This window comes from Megalobrama amblycephala, linkage group LG20 (genome assembly GCF_018812025.1).
Source record: "Megalobrama amblycephala isolate DHTTF-2021 linkage group LG20, ASM1881202v1, whole genome shotgun sequence".
Taxonomy (NCBI): Eukaryota; Metazoa; Chordata; class Actinopteri; order Cypriniformes; family Xenocyprididae; genus Megalobrama; species Megalobrama amblycephala.
In genome coordinates, this window is record NC_063063.1 from 29,140,458 (window position 1) to 29,157,574 (window position 17,117).

The following is a 17,117-nucleotide window of genomic DNA, read 5'->3' on the forward strand; positions in this document are numbered from 1 at the left end:
CTATGATAGCATATAAGATCAATTAAACAACACTTGCTCTTTAACAATGAATTTTGTTTTTTTAAGTAGGTGGATAATAACCTTCTTTTAGCAGCATATACATTAAATAGCCTTATTTGTTTACTAGTTGCACTCGAAAGACATTTGAATGTGAAAATGTATTTCCTTCTTTACTACCTTTGTCTATTGTTTTATTGGATTATTCATAAGCCACCATATTCAAGGTAAAGAAAAAAAAAAGTAGTTCAACAATCCATTGCAGCTTAGTCTTGTGGTTCTACAAACCATTGTCACTGTGTGATTCTCTAGCCTACAATACAATTTTAACCAGTACATTTTTTTTTATTTTTTTATTTAGAGTGTAAATAAACTCTCATAGTCCTGGGGTGCGTTTCCCGAAAGCATCGTTGGTGAACTATGGTCGTAAGTCCCATTGAACTCTATTGGTAACGACCGGACTTACGACCATAGTTCGCTTTGGGAAACGCACCCCTGTTTGAGAAGACCATGGAGCTGGATTGCCAATTATAAGATTTTCAGTGTTTTAGAATAAAGGGTTGGGTAATGAGATGGGTAATTATGTTTAATTACTTTTTGACAAATTCAATCAAATATTCAGATAAGTGTTCACAGGTGAACAGTATCTTATGTCATTGAACGTGCGAGCTGATTGGACACACAGGCCTATAAAAAAACAAATGCCTGGTTTTGAAAGTATACATAGATTTTTAGCTTTTCTGGTTTGAAGAACAACAGAATCAATTGTTTGCAAAGTAGTTCTGTTAATGTATTTTTTTGCAATGGACCTGGGGTGGAACAGGTTAGTTGAAACTTGTTTTTAAATCTTAGTTTGGAGTGTTTGTGATGTTCATGTGTTGTGCAAGAGTTTGTTACTATTATTATTATTATTATTATTATTATTATTATTATTATTATTATTATTATTATTATTATTATTATTATTATTATTATTATTATATATATATATATATTTTTTTTCTTTCTCTTTAGGGTCCCTATACTACTGATTCTGTTGATATTCTGGAAACATGCTGTTGGACATAAAGGTCAGTATCCTGTTAATAAAAATGAGACCTTCACCTACTACACGTAAGACTTCACCTATTTTCTCTTTATTTGCTGTACTCATTTTCTGTAGGTTGGAGTTCTGAGGATTTTCATTCTCAACGGAAAGGGCATGTCCACAAATTCTCACCTCGGGGAGCCCAGTCTTCTGTGTTGGAGGCTCCAGTGACAGGAAGCATTCCTTTTGAAGAAGTGGCCTCTAATGTGCTTGCTGGGAAAAGCCTGAATGCCAACAGGTCCAGATTTTCCCTTTCACATCAATATGTAAAAGGTGGTGTTTCCAGCAGCTATGAATCTATGTCTCATACCCTAAGTGCACCAAGTGCCTCCGTGTCTGGTTCCATGGTTCTACCTCAAAATCAGCATGGTTCAGACGGCATCACATCACTGCTGCAACTTCAGGGTTCCTTCAGTCCAAGTGTCCAGGATATAGCTAACCAGACTGGCCCTCAATTGGTAGAAAGCTCTAGTCCACTTTCTGCTCAGAGTAGCTCTTCCACTGGTTCCTCAGCCAATTCCCTCAGTAAGTTTACTTACACCTCTCAGGGCAGCTCTAGGCCACAAAAGGCAGGCAGTTCCAGCCAGCTTGTTTCTACACATGGTGTAAGTGGTTTGCTCCTCCAGTCTCTTCCCTCCAGTACTGCAAGTCAGAATATCCCTGGGTCCTCTGCATATGCCAAACTTGCTGCCTCACCCCTAGGTGTTAGCCAGTCTACTAGTGGTCAGAGCTCTTACAGCCAGTATACATCAGGCTCCCAGAGCAGGGCTGGCACTCAGCTGGCAGCTTCCCGTCAATATGTGCCTACATCTTTCCAACCTGAAGTTACCACTAGCCAGTATGCTTCCAAACTTTCTTTGGGTGCAAAAGTGCCTGTGTTAAGTTGGTACTATCCAGCAACTCAGAGTGGATCCTCTCTGTCTCAAAGCCAGCCATTTCAGATGTGGCAGCCTTCAACCTCTACAACTAAAGGTTTGCAGGCATCTAGTACAGTGGCGTCACAAGGATTTCAGACATCTGGTGCATCTCAGAGCATCTCTCAGTCTCATAGCAGGTTATATTCACTGTCCTCTGCATCTACTGATCCAGCATCTACTCTCCAGCTTCAAGGTACCTCAAGCCAGTATGCCCCTGCTGCTTTGGATTCAAAAGTGCTGGTGTACAGTCAGGCTACTCCAAGTGGATCTTCCTCATCTCTGAGCCAGCCATCTCAATTGAAGCTCTCAACTTCAAGGTGGTCCCAGGGATTCCAGACATCTGGTACAGTGACATCACAGAGTAGCTCTCCATCTCAAGGCTCCAAGGCTCCCAGTAGGTTTTCTAGCCTTACCTCAGCAAGTACTGGCCAATTTGCTTCCACACAGACAGGAAGCCCCTTTACTGATGGCTCCTCTCTCCTGCTTCAAGGTACCTCTAGCCAATATACCCCTGCTGCAAAAGTGCCAGTGTACAATCGGGTTCCTCCAAGTGGATCTTCCTTGTCTCTGAGCCAGCCATCTCAATTGAAGCCTTCCACTTCAAGGTGGTCACAAGGTTTTCCGGCATCTGGTGCAGTGGCGTCACAAGGTTTCCAGACAATTGGTACAGCGACATCACAGAGTAGCTCTCTGTCTCAAGGATCCAAGGCTCCCAGTAGGTTCTCTACCCTTACCTCAGCAAGTCCTGGCCAATTTGCCTCCACACAGACAGGAAGCACCTTTACCGACGTCTCCTCTCTCCCGCTTCAAGGTACCTCTAGCCAATATACCCCTGCTGCTTTGGCTGCAAAAGTGCCAGTGTACAATCGGGCTGCTCCAAGTGGATCTTCCTTCTCTCTGAGCCAGCCATCTCAATTGAAACCTTGGGACCAACTTGAAGGCTTTCAGGCATCTGGTACAGTGGTGTCACAAGGTTCCCAGACATCTGGTACAGCAACATCACAGAGTAGCTCTCCATCTCAAGGTTCCAAGGCTCCCAGTAGGTACTCTAGCCTTACCTCAGCAAGTACTGGCCAATTTGCCTCCACACAGACAGGAAGCACCTTTACTGATGGCTCCTCTCTCCTGCTTCAAGGTACCTCTAGCCAATATACCCCTGCTGCTTTGGCTGCAAAAGTGCCAGTGTACAATCGGGTTCCTCCAGGTGGATCTTCCTTGTCTCTGAGCCAGCCATCTCAATTGAAGCCTTCCGCTTCAAGGTGGTCGCAGGGTTTTCCAGCATCTGGTACACTGGCGTCACAAGGTTTCCAGACATTTGGTACCGCAACATCACAGAGTAGCTCTCTGTCTCAAGGCTCCAAGGCTCCCAGTAGAATCTCTGTCCTTACACCAGCAGCAAGTCCTGGCCAACTTGCCTCCACACAGGATGGAAGTGGTAGATCTAGTGGCTTGTCCAGCCAGTCTCAAAGTGCCTCAAGTCAGTACAGGCCTGGGTCCCCTGCATATGTCAAGTATGGCTCCTCACTTGATGTTTCTAGCCAATCTACCAGTGATCAGAGTGCTTTTGACTCGTATGCATCAAGTTCCCAGAGTAGGACTGGCACTCAGCTGGCAGGCTCTAGTCGTTATGTGCCCACACAGACAGGAAGCACCTTTACTGATGGCTTCTCTCTCCAGCTTCAAGGTGCCTCTAGCCAGTATGCCCCTGCTTTGGCTGCAAAAGTTCCTGTGTCTAGTCAGGCTGCTCCAAGTGGATACTCCTCGAGCCAACCATCTCAATGGCAGCCTTCCACCTCTAGGTTGTCGCAAGGTTTTCAAGTCTCTGGTACAGTAGCATCACAGAGTAGCGCTCTGTCTCAAGATTTTAAGGCTCCCAGTAGATTCTCTACCCTTACTTCAGCAGCAAGTCCTGGACAATTTGCCTCCACACAGACCGGAATCCCCTTTACTGATGGCTCCCCTCTCCCGCTTCAAGGTACTTCTAGCCAATATACCCCTGCTGCTTTGGTTGCAAAAGTGCCCGTGTACAATCGGGCTCCAAGTGGATCTTCCTCCTCTCTGAGCCAGCCATCTCAATTGAAGCCTTCAAGTTGGTCCCAAGGTTTCCAGGCATCTGGTACAGCAACATCACAGAGTAGCTCTTCATCTCAAGGCTCCAAGGCTAGTAGGTTCTTTACCCTTACGTCAGCAGCAAGTCCTGGCCAATTTGCCTCCACACAGGAAGGAAATGGTAGATATAGTGGCTTGTCCAGCCAGTCTCAAAGTGCCTCAAGCCAGTATACCCCTGCTGCTTTGGTTGCAAAAGTGCCAGTGTACAATAGAGTTCCTCCAAGTGGATCTTCCTTGTCTCTGAGCCAGCCATCTAAATTGAAGCCATCCACTTCAAGGTGGCCGCAAGGTTTTCAGGCCTCTGGTACAACAGTATCTCAGAGTAGCTCTCTGTTTCAAGACTCTAAGGCTCCCAGTAGAATCTCTGTCCTTACACCAGCAGCAAGTCCTGGCCAATTTGCCTCCACACAGGAAGGAAGTGGTAGATATAGTGGCTTGTCCAGCCAGTCTCAAAGTGCCTCAAGTCAGTACAGGCCTGGATCCCCTGCATATATCAAGTATGGCTCCTCACTTGATGTTTCTAGCCAATCTACCAGTGATCAGAGTGCTTTTGACTTGTATGCATCAAGTTCCCAGAGTGCCAGTCCTACTCAGCTGGCAGGCTCTAGTCGTTATGTGCCCACACAGACAAGAAGCACCTTTACTGATGGCTCATCTCTCCAGCTTCAAGGTATCTCTAGCCTGTATGCACCTGCTGTGGTTGCCAAAGTGCCAGTGTACAGTCAGTTTACTCCAAGTGGGTCCCTGTTGTCTCAATTGCTGCCTTCAGCCTCTAGTTGGAGCCAAGGGTTTCAGGCCTCTGGTACAGCAGTATCTCAGAGCAGCTCTTCACCTCAAACCCCTCAGTTTTCCAGTGCTTCTGTAATGCCAGCCCTGAGCCCTCCTGTGGATTCTGTGGCCCAGAGTAGCCAGAGTTTTAGCTCTGTGATCCGTAGAAACACGTCTCCTGGTCTGTTTGCTTCTGTTCAACACCCCACAGACTCCATGACTTCATCTTTAGGCTCAAATGTCCAAGCAGCATCACAAGGCATGTTTTCTGGTCAGTCCAGTGACTCAACCTCAGTTATCTCAAGTAGATATGCTTCCTATGACCAGAAACCTTTGAGCAATTCTAGACCTTCCAAGAGCTCCTCTGCTTCAGGAAGATACTCTTCATCTGTCAAGGGCTAATGGACTGTCTTATACATGATCTGCACCTTGGACTAATGTCAGTGCTAAATGGCATAAATCTGGTGTGCTTTGTACAATGTAACTTGAATCAATAAATTGACTTAGTAGCAATGTTGTTTCCTGTGGTATTTTGAGCCTTTACAACTTAAGTTGAACAATTGCTGGTTTAATATGGTGTTTTAGTAATGGTTTTTTTTTTTTTTTTTTTTTTTTTGTAGGGGTTTAAATCATCCTTTTTCTGCTTAACCGGTTTAATGTACCTTATGTGCCAACACAATTGTTAAGATTGACAATGCTGAGACTAGCATAACTTTTGATTTAGAATGCATGAAAAGGCAAGGGTCTCAACTGAATGTAGAAGGGCTTGGGAGTGCAAGTCTTTAGGACAGGGAGACTTTAAGGTGATGGGGAGAGAAAGGTGGGTTTTTCTGAAGAACAGGCATGTTGGCTGGCTGTGACCATGCCCTGTCTTTGCTCTGAGCTAGAGATCTACAGAGGACCCAAGACCCTTACGGGTTCGGGTCTTTTAAATGGTCAGCTGGGTCCAGTTGGACCCAATCTTCAGTTCCTGGGTCTGTTTAACATTGTGTGTAATACCTGAGCCAATTGGACTTGGAGATCACCCAGCCTTCAGTCAGTCAGCACTGTGCGTGTGTTTTGTAACTTGCAAAGTATGAACCGGGAAATAAGGTGAAAAATGAGCGACCCCAGCCATCAGAAGAGGAGTGGGTGGAGTTAATGCAAACAAACTTCAAATCTCAGAAACTGCTTGCAGCCTTGCATACTCGCATTTAATTAACATATTTCAGTCACAAGCGAGCCCACTTTATTTCTCCTATTTTTATGAATGAACCGTCTTGTTATATCTAAAATTTTGGTCAGACTCGGCTCAGAGAGCACAGAAATGATCGCAAATAAGTAATGCTAACGTCAGCGGCCATGTCATTGAACAAGCAATTATTATTATAGGCCAAGTTCAAAAGGGCAAACAGTAGAATTATTTTATTATATGAGTTGACTTGAGATACAACAAAATGCAAAACTGCAAGTAGACTTTTAAAGCTGGAATAATGAGTGGATTAAGCATTTGAATAGGCAAGAGAGGAATAACATGGATGGAACTTTCTTGGCAAGGAAGGAGGACTGTGCATCACAGTCAGGTACAAGGGAAAAGGCTACTATAGGTAAGACAAAACGTTTTATCTTTGCAACTTGTTTATTGACTTATTATTATAGCCAATTGCTGTGGAATAGACCTATATGCTGATCGGGTCCGGTCGGGTCTGTCTCTTCCCAGCCGGGTTCGGGTCCAGCTTTCAAATAATAGATGGGTCCACGTTGGTTCTGGGTAGTACATTTATGGCATTTCTTGGTTCTGCGCAGGTCCGGGTCCAACTTTCAAAATAATAGTGGGGTCCGGGTCGGTTTTGTGTAGCACATTTACGGGTCTATTTGGGTTCAGGTACAAATTTTTGGACCCGTGAAGACCTCTACTCTGAGCATCTTTAGTGAGCCTCATTAAAGCCAAGAGGAGATGAAATGCGGTTTAATATTCCTCTGTCAGAGAGGGCAGTCAGTCAACAAATGAGAACCAACCCCTTCCTTTTTCTTTATCGCTCTCTTTTTCTCCCACACCCATTCAACATTCAGCAGTGATTTATTGGCATATGAAAATGTGTATTGCCAAAATGTCACAGTATAGCTGTGTACATTAAGAAATGGTGCAGAAATGTGTAAAGTACATTAAAATGATGGAGATGCAATGGAGTTGTTTGTGCATTCAGTCCCTTCAGCTGTGATTCTAAGTAAACAGATATTTTGCATAATAGCTTTTACTGTTGTGTATTTTAGATTTTTTTTTCTTTCAGATTACACATTGCATACTTTTGTCAAGGAAACAAATGTAAATGTGAGCAGGTACCTTATTCCAGGTATTGTTGACCTTTTGGGGTCAGATAGATCTTACCTGTCTCTACTTGGGCAGTTTTTGGCCAGAATAAGCTGCAGTTGGGACCATTTATGCTGTATTTGCTCTGTCCTTCTCTCTCCAACCTTGCATATCTAGTGGGTCTCTGGAACCACCTGCATAAATATCACTGTTCAAACACTCAACAGCAGAAATCACAGGGGCAGAACAGATCAATACTTCCATTTTCTTCTTGTTAAAGGAGGCACTAAAATGCATTTTATCTCCTCACCGGAGATCCTTGGTCCCCTTTCATTATCTCAAATAATGGCAACAAATTCCACTCAAGGTGTATCGTCTCATTTTGATTGGATTACCTTGAAGCAATACGATTCAGTGTTTAGCTCCATGACCGCGAAGAGACTGCCAGTCCCTGGGTTTGACAGAGTAGAGTCAGGTGACTAGAACGCGGTCAGGTGATTTATAGTTGTGGATCCGTGTAGTGAGACATGTAATGATCTCCACAAACCCATCAGCAACAGTGACTTTGATCTGTAAAGGAAGTAAAGATATGACAATGTTGCACACAGGCTTTTCATGATTATAATGATACCTGACTCTGTGAAAATCCTTTCATGTGTTAGACACAGCACTGAGGTGAGAGGAAGCAACTCTGTGAATTTTGTTCCTCAATTTGTAGAAGCATTTAGTGAGATGAGAGACAGCCTTGGAGGTCTAAATTGTGGTGTGATTGTGTATGTATGTGTGCACACTGAATTGCTGAATGTGTGTCCATGGTTTATTATATTCAAGGGAAAAATGGGACAGAACCCAACATCATTTCTCAAAATGAAGCTAATCTGCTCTGGAAATAATGGTTTTGATTAATGTCAGTGTTCACAGGACAAGATATATTAGCTGATTGTTCGGTTTTGCTGAAATATGATTATATGCAAAAGTCCAAAAAACAGCTATTAAAATGCAAATTGCTGAATGATGTTTACAATACAGAAAAAAAAAAAAAAGCTAGAATGCTTGTAATGTAGTTACAGCCAATATTTTCAGCAGCCTTGTTTCCAGAAGTCTGTTCATTTTCTCCTACCTAAATAAGTGCAATATAAAAAATAACTTTATTATGAATTGAAATAAATTAGATGCCAAGCATACAGTTTTGTGTTTTAAACTGTATGTTTGGTATCTAATTTACTGCTCTTTAAAATAAAACTGCTCTTTAAAAAATATATATTATTATTATTATTATTATTATGCTAAGTAGCTGTGTAATGGTGTAATGCACAGTAAGCCCGACATTTTTGCAAAATAAACCTCTTGAGGATGATATAAGACCTGGTGACCCTGTCAGGGTGTATTTTGCGATAATGACCATGATTGTACATTATCTCTTACTTTACATGCACAGTCAGATCTGTTTGTTTTATGCTGATAATCAAGGTTTTATATTTAGAACCTGCTTTCAACTCCAGGTCTTTTGTAATTTGTTTCATCAGTGGCCCCCAAAACACAGAATAACCTCAGTGGAGACTCTCCTCTTTACATTTCAATCATCTCACTGCTTTTATTTTTGTCTGTGGAGGATGCTGGAATTGCTTTTCAGATGAGAGATGGATTTTTCTCTAGTGTTAAAGCAACCGTTTAGCAGGAATCAAATTGGAACTGGAGAAACCCACTGGAGAAAAATAGCAAATAAAATAGAGCTTTGTTTTCTCTCTGTTCTTTGGTAAAAGTGAATAATATACTCGGTTTATTTTATTTTTTTTTCTTTCCACTGTGTGGCGCCAGAGACTGTGCTCCGCAGCCACTGTAGTACCACAGCTGACCTGAAGAGAGCAGTAGAGACACTACTGGTATTTTTCAGTAGACTCTTCACTGCTTCATCGCCCATCTTGCACACAGTAGGTAAGCCTATTGTTTGTGTCTGATGATGTTGGCCCATCTTGACTATATTTTCCACAACCTAAAGATCTTAAAGCATTAAACTTTTTCTCATGTAATCATCATCACGATCTTTCTATCATGAAAGAAAAAGTCCTTTGTAAGACCTTGAAACAACACTCAGTCTTCAAAGCTACTTTTCCCTTCCTTGTTCTAATGCAAATAAATCCACTTGATTCTTACTATACAAAAGTCTCCCAGACAACATAATTGAGTTAAAAGCAAACTAATGTACCTTGCTTTCAAGAGTGACTCTTCATAATGTATAAGACGTGCTAGGTGCAACGTGCACTTTGTCAAGGAGGTTTAGATTAACGTATAAGTGTACTGTACTCTGCATAACCTGTTATGTAGCATAAGAAATTTTGTGGAACAAATGTTCTTATATAGAGGGTCTCCTGGTTTAAATCTGATTTGGTTGAAGGCATTAAATAAAAACATAGTTTGACAATAACACTCATCAGTCTTAATACATGTTTGGTGATATAGTAAAAATGGAAAATGGAATGTTTAGCTGTGTAATATGGTACAAAATACAGGTTGTATAATAGTACAAAAAAAAAAAAGGTGTACAGTGAACTTAGTGAGACTGCTATTAATAAAAACAGAGAACATAATTATTTTAAAACACCTTGCTTCTCTTTTGCTTAAATATGGTTTCTAATAAGCTGGTGTGAAAGTCATATATTTGAATCAGACTGTGTAAAGAGAGTGAGAGTGAGTCTTGTACGCAAGGCTTTCCCTGCCCGGGGTGTGTTTGTTTCTCAGTGTGTTCATTTCTCTGTTTGAACATTCAAATGTTTTAATCTGTATGTAATTAGCAGCAGGGTAGTACTACTACCCTAAATCACTACAATCCACAATATCTATCTATCTATTTATCTTTCTATTTATCTTTCTATCTATCTATTGTTCTATCTACCGTTCTATCGTTCTATATATCATTCTATCTATCGTTCTATCGTTCTATTGTTCTATCATCATTCTGTCTGTAAGGCCTATAAACCTTTGAAAATGTTTTAAACTTTTTTCTAAACTTTTCAACAAGACTGTCATTCCAACATTCAAAGATTTTCTTGAAAAAATTACAAATTACAGTAAATATTTCAAAATTGTAATTAATTTTAATTCTACTTACAATTCAAATTCAGCAATTAAACTTCAGTTCCGAGTGACGCACAAACCTAGACTTGGAGTAATGGCTGCTGAAAATTCATCTTTTCCATTACAGGAATAAAGTACATTTGAATATATTTTCAAAGAGAAACAGTTATTTTACATTGTAAAATGTTTTTTACTGTATTTTTGATCAAATAAATAAAGCTTTGGTGAGCATAAGAAACATTTTTTAAAATCTTACCGACCCAGATATTTAGATTTTAGCCTTTATAATGCAATTATTCTGACAGTCTTTTGTCACTTTGTCTCTTTTGTATAGATGTAAGCAACATGAATATTCTTCTAAAAAATCTTTTTAAGTTCCACATAAAAAGAAAAACATATGGGTTTGGAACGGCATATAACAGTGAGTAAATAATGACAGAATTGTAATTTCTGCCTGATCGATGCCCTAATGCATTTCTATTCAGCCATTTATTTTGAAGCTGATATTTGCTGTTTAATGCATTTTCACATCTGCATGGGCTGGGCATTTTTTTAGAGCATTTCCTGAGAGCTTTACCTCATCTTGTTTTTCCAGTGCACACTGCACACGATGATCATGAGGTTGCATGCTGTGGTGGTTCTATTCATGTCAATGAATAGAAAATAACCATAGATCGTGCTCTTCCATTCTCAGTGGGAATTCACCACATGTCTTTGGTGTGCAGACACCTACTGAGAATTCAGAGCTTTCCAGAGGAGAGTCCGAGTCCCCCTCCACTCTTCAGATTCCTGTACGCCTTGTATGATACATGAGGGACTGGCTGTAGGAAAATGACGGAGAGCACAATGAGATGTAAGCGTGAGAGCTGGGGAATTTCACACAAGGCCTGGAAGGAATGTTTAGCTACAAACAAATCAATTAATGTTCTGCTCCCATGCACTTCCAGTCGAAGCCTCTTTGAAACGTCTTCTCCTTGAACTATCGTACTCCCAGCAGGGAAGGCGAGTGGACGACAGGGTTACGGGTGCGACGGACCGTGGAGATGCAAAAATGCTTCAAAGAGGCGTGTTGTTCAGGATGCACAGTTGGGATCTTAGGAATGTTGTGAAGGGGGCATGCAGGAGTGCAGGCGAAAAATCCTATCAATCTGATTGAGCCTATTCTGCCCAGACAGTGTTTCTTGTTCTACAGTAGATGTGTCAGGAATTGAAGGTGTTGATTAACAGAAAGCCATTTCCCTTTTATAGAGCAATGATAACAGCTTCTCGAACACTCACGCTCGGGTGAATTCACTAAACATCTGGACCATTTTAACACTTGGTAATTCAGTGCAAAAAAAAAAAAAAAAAACAACAACTTATTTTTCACCACAAATTGTTCAGTTTATAAAGGGACAGTTTGCCTAAAAATCAAAACTCAGAATTTACTCACCCTAATGTCATTCCAAACCTGCATGACTTTCCTTCTTCTGCAGAACACAAAAGATATTTGGAGAAATGTCTGTTTTTTTTTTTTTTTTTCCAGAGGTGTAAAGAGTACCCGAAAACCATATTTGAGTAAAAGTACAGATACATAACAGCGAAAATGACTTCATTACAAGTTACAAGTCACCAATTCCAATACGACTTGAGTTACAGTCTTAGAATATCTGATTTTAACAGTACTTACGTATTTTACTCGTACTGAATGTAGGCTCAAAGATGCTCTACTCCTCAAACACCTAAAGGCAGGAACACACCAAGCTGACGCTGACGAACTAGTGGTGACAAAAGCAGACTGCGGGGTTGGCTCACGTCTAAAGGTCCAAAGTTGGCCAGACACACCAAACTGACGCTAGACAGCCGACGGCCAAGTAGCACGTCCATTCTGTGCCTTTGTAAGTTGAAATGCCTTTCCGTACCAGTAGGTGGCAGTAACAAGTTCTGATGCCAATGTCGAATCAGCCGAAAAAAGCCAATGAGGACCAACTTCAGCCGACGGTGCGGAACACATTGAGAAAACTTAGGCCGACCGTCGGCTTGGTGTGTTCCTGCCTTAAAAGACATGCCAGTGAAAAAAAACAAGAAATGGTTGATTTGTGAGGAGAGCCATCACAAAATGCACAAGATACACAAGATACAGTACCTTCAATGCCCTGAAGATGGCGATATCACTTCTTTTGTAGCAGAAATAAACTGCTGCAGAAAAAGTTAGGTGCCATACAAAATGTAATTGAGAATTGCATTACTCATCACAGATTTATTGGAGTAAAGAGTACATACTTTTTCAAAAATGTAGTCAAGTAGTGAGTAAAAGTTACTAATATCTTTGATACTCAGTAAAACTACAAAGTAGCCAAAAAGATACTTAAGTACAGTAACTAATTACATTTACTCAAACACTTTACACCACTGTTTTTTTTTTTCCCCAAACCAAATGATCTTTAAAATATCATCTTAAGTGTTCTGCATATTTGGAATGACATGAGGATGAGTAAATGCCAGATTACATCAGGAACAATAACTATAATGATATTAGCATCCACACCAAATAACTTTGTTTATTATGAGCACACGCTGCAGTTTTCTGACGTAAGTCAGAAAGTAGGATGGATTCTGATTGGCTCAATCAATGTTTTGTTGTCAATGATTTTATCGTTCATCAGCTGGAAAAAATCGTTGTGAAAGTGATTCCAACAATAGTGTCCATCTGTGGTGTGGAGGACTAAAGTGCCCCTATAATGCTATTTGAAAGGTACCTAATTCTGTTTAGGAGGTCTCCTACAACAGGTTTACAAGCATAAAAGGTCAAAAAACACTTTCATTTTCTCATAATATAAATTGCACATCACCACATTTTTCAATGATTCTCAAACGACTTGTCGGATGAATCAGTCTCTCTAAATCCCTCCTTTTCGTGAGCCTGCTCTGCTCTGACAGTCTATTGTGATTGGTCTACCGCATACAGCTCTGGAGCTTCCTAAAGCTCAGCGATTGTACACACTGTAAAGACAGTAATGACTTGCGTCGATTTTACCATGTCAATCCGAGCGCGAGTCCGATGATGAAATATTGGAAGATCTTCAACCCGAACCTCCATTGCAAGGACGACTTCTCAGTGATACGCTACTCAGTTTGACGTTATCATGAGATGTTGCAACTGTAATTCCTCTACATCAGCATTAACAAATGTATGTCCATCAACACACCGATGTGTATATGTCTAATTTATTGTGGTGCACATGTGGGAACTGTATTATTAACTGTATCAATAACAGTGCCCAGCAACTATGGTGAATGACGGATGTAACATTAAAGTTACAAATCTTGCTCCATCCTTTATCATTACTCAAAGTAGTGAGAACAAATGACAATCTGCATTAATGGACACAATTTTAGGTAATAGTGGGCCACAGCTGATTGGCAGAAGTATTTCAGTAAGACAGTAATAATGTGAGTAAGCTGGTTAGCCAGAGACATACACAATATCTAAAACACAAAACTATGTATTTTGAACACCCAGTAGAAAATGTATACATCAATAATTAATCGCACTTACAATTTGTGATTCTGAGGAGCAAGTTGGTTTAAATAAAGCAGGTACTGTCCCATCTTTAACCACAGATTCTTCACAGCCTCATCCTTTTGAAGTGGAAATAAACCAAATGTCCTTTCACAGCGCAGAGCACAGCGTCTTGTCGACATGTTATTATAGGGTTTGAGAGGGGTTCAAGTTTTCGCAGGATGTCCATGCAAAATGTATGCAGGCATTATGCAAATGTGACGTATGAACTTCGTGGAAATGAGATTCAAATCACAAATGACTAATTTAAGCGGTTTGGAGTCGACTCTTTCTTTAGAGAGACAATAACTTTATTTATGATGCACTTTCAGCTTTACAACTTTGCAGATTGTTTGCATTCACGTACAGCTACATTACACACTGCATGAAAGGTAATTTTGAAAAATCCATAATAGGGGAACTTTAAATTTGGAGCGATTTTTAAAACAGTATCTGTATCCTTACAGTTATCATCCTTGGTGTGAACGGGCCTTAAATGATGACAGAATTTTTCATTCCAACTATCTCTTTAAGTGAATCAGGTGCTAAAACTACACTGACAGCTCATGCAAATTAATATCATTGGGCATGATTCATTCTTAGCAAATTTCCCAATCAAATGGTGACAGACAGGGCTACCTGCAGGACCCACTGTAAAAAATGTTTAATTATGGTGCTGTCAGTCTCCTTCTCAGAACTGGCTACAGATCTGCATTCGAATTAGCCGAGAGATCAAAAGCAGGTGAAATAGTAGCTAAGTCTTGAGATGGCATGGCATGAGCTTTGAAAGAGTGTGGCAAGCTGAGAAGTTATTCTGCTCAGCGAAACTCTGACTTTTTGTTTTATCTTTATGTGAAGGTTGAGTGGAAGTTCTGCAGCTACTAAATCCAAGAGTGAGAACCTGTGTGAATCAGTGTATGAAAGGAGTGGAAAGCCATTGTTGCCATTGTTACTTATTACAGGTGAAAAGTGAATAAATATGTGGCTTTTTAAAGAAAAGTTGAAAAGCTATTGAAAAAAACTGACAAAAAATAATTTTCATACACAATGAAATCTAATCACGAGTGGCCCCTTTGGCTCTGCGTAAATAGTTTTTTCCTGTGGCCTCTGACAATTTTTGTTTTATTGTATTCCAGCCCTCTGCCTTCTTAGATTTTTATTCATAAATCATTATTAGGATTTAATTACTGTCTATGCTGCAAGTAGAAGCAACTGTGGCATCTTTGAGGATCCCTGCAGTTTCTGGTGCTTGCATTATTTGAGGGGCTTGTTATCAATTCTGTTACTTTACAGCGAGAGATTTCAGGATAATAATAATTGGACGCTGACTAGTTATGCTTTAGAACCAAGTAAGCAGCTTTGCTGTCTCCTAACAGAAATGAAAAATCAGTGGAATCCTGATTTGTAACAGAAAGAAGTAGACTTCTGTTCATCTGTTCTTCTGGGCCAGTAAGAATTGTTATAGTTTTTGTTCTCTTCTGCTCAATGGGACTGCATTTATTTGATCAAAAATACAGTAAAAGCGGCAATATTCTGAAATGATTTTGGAATTTTAAAAGAACTGTTTTCTATTTGGATATATTTTGAAATGTAATTTATTCCTGTGATCAAAGCTGAATTTTCAGCATCATTACACCAGTCTTCAGTGTCACATGATCCTTCAGAAATCATTCTAATATGCTGATTTGATGCTCAAGAATAATTTCTTATTATCATTGTTGAAAACAGTTGTGCTGCTTAATATTTCGTGGAAACTGTGATACACTTTTTTCAGTGTTTTTTTAATAGAATAGAAAGTTCAAAAGAACAGCATTTATTAGAAATAGAAATAATTTGTAACTTTATAAAGATCTTTACTGCTACTTTCATCAGTCTAATGCTGAATAAAAGTATTCATTTCTTTTAAAAAAATTACTGACCCCAAAGATTTGAACGGTAGTGTATGTGTGCAACTAACACATATTAAAAAAAAACAACAACACAGTGCTAATAACAAAGCACAGAGACTACACAGAGCAGAATATTGTTCATTTTTATTTTATTGAACTGTATTTAATGATGCATTTCAGTGGGTGTGTTGAAAAGTAGTAACACATTATAAATCTTGATAGCCTCTCATCACATTTATGACACATAGTTACCATTTTAAAGCTCAAAAATAAAAATTGTCAGAAAAGTTTGATAATTACACCTAAAACATGTTGCAACATCTGAATATAAAGGTTCATGTTTTTTGTCAAAGACTTTGTTTCTTCTCTTTTGTTGTTCTTGTCTTCTCGCCACAGGAAGTTTACTTTCTGTCAGCAGCTCAGCACACATGCTGTGCCAGGCGCAACTTTGGTCATGAATATTGATCACACTGTGACGTTTGCCTGATTTGCTGAACAACGGATGTTGGTACAGTTGGTGAGTAGTAGTCCTGCGATTAACATTTACTGCTTGCTTGCTTGTTTAATGGAGTCAGCTCGATTTTTTCCCTCCACCCTGTGACCAAGCAAAATAATAAAAATATATATAATGATTATTTTCCAAAAAGTGTGTGGGGGAGAATTTAGTCATTTCTAAAAAAATGCCTTCTCTATGAAGGATGCAAGCATGAGGTATTTTTACAGTCTTCATGTCAGGAGCGCTCAGTGGTGTGTAGGTCGGAAGCTCACTTGGTTTTGAAAAAGAGCTGCTGCATTCAAGAGCTGTGAACATGGAATACATGTTATTTGTATCCTCGCACATGATATCATAGATCCCATTGAGTTGAACAGGCACAGTGTAGTAATGGTTTCATTTATGACTCAAAGCTGTCTTACAATAGCGTTTTAAAACTGGTTTCGCTTATAGGAAATGAGAGCAGTGCTGCAGTATGGAGATAAGACATGACCATAGATTTTTCTTTTGACATGGGAATACAGGAGCACAATGCTTTCTTGGATGCTAGGGACAACTAATTGACTCGCATACAGCTTAGACTGTCTCCAGAAGACTAGAGGAGTTTGTCCCTTGTCTTGCAATGTTATAAAGCCATAGAATGCCTCGGGTTATTCAAATGAAATGTTGCCAAATGCATGAACTGCCTCAAATTTATTTTGTTTTCATTTTGTGTGGAAATAATATTTTACTTTTTTTGGACTCTTTTTATGTATCCTAAATACACACAGTTAAATAATATTTTCACATTTGACAAAACTACAACTTGATTGAAATATACATCGATCAGGCATAACATTATGACCACCTTCCTAATATTGTGTTGGTCCCGCTTTTGCTGCCAAAACAGCCCTGACCCATCGAGGCATGGACTCCACTAGACCCCTGAAGGTGTGCTGTGGTATCTTGCAC

The 17,117-nt window shown here is 40.0% G+C and overlaps 1 protein-coding gene across 1 annotated transcript; it reads left to right on the plus strand.

The window, feature by feature from the left end:
• The first annotated feature begins 661 nt into the window (after positions 1 to 661).
• On the plus strand, positions 662 to 5,391 carry LOC125255669 (mucin-12-like). Its single transcript, XM_048171080.1, has 3 exons — positions 662 to 820; positions 1,012 to 1,067; positions 1,160 to 5,391. Exons 1-3 carry the CDS (start codon positions 786 to 788, stop codon positions 5,278 to 5,280), a joined length of 4,212 nt encoding a protein of 1,403 aa, XP_048027037.1. The 5' UTR covers positions 662 to 785; the 3' UTR covers positions 5,281 to 5,391.
• Positions 5,392 to 17,117: the final 11,726 nt, after the last annotated feature.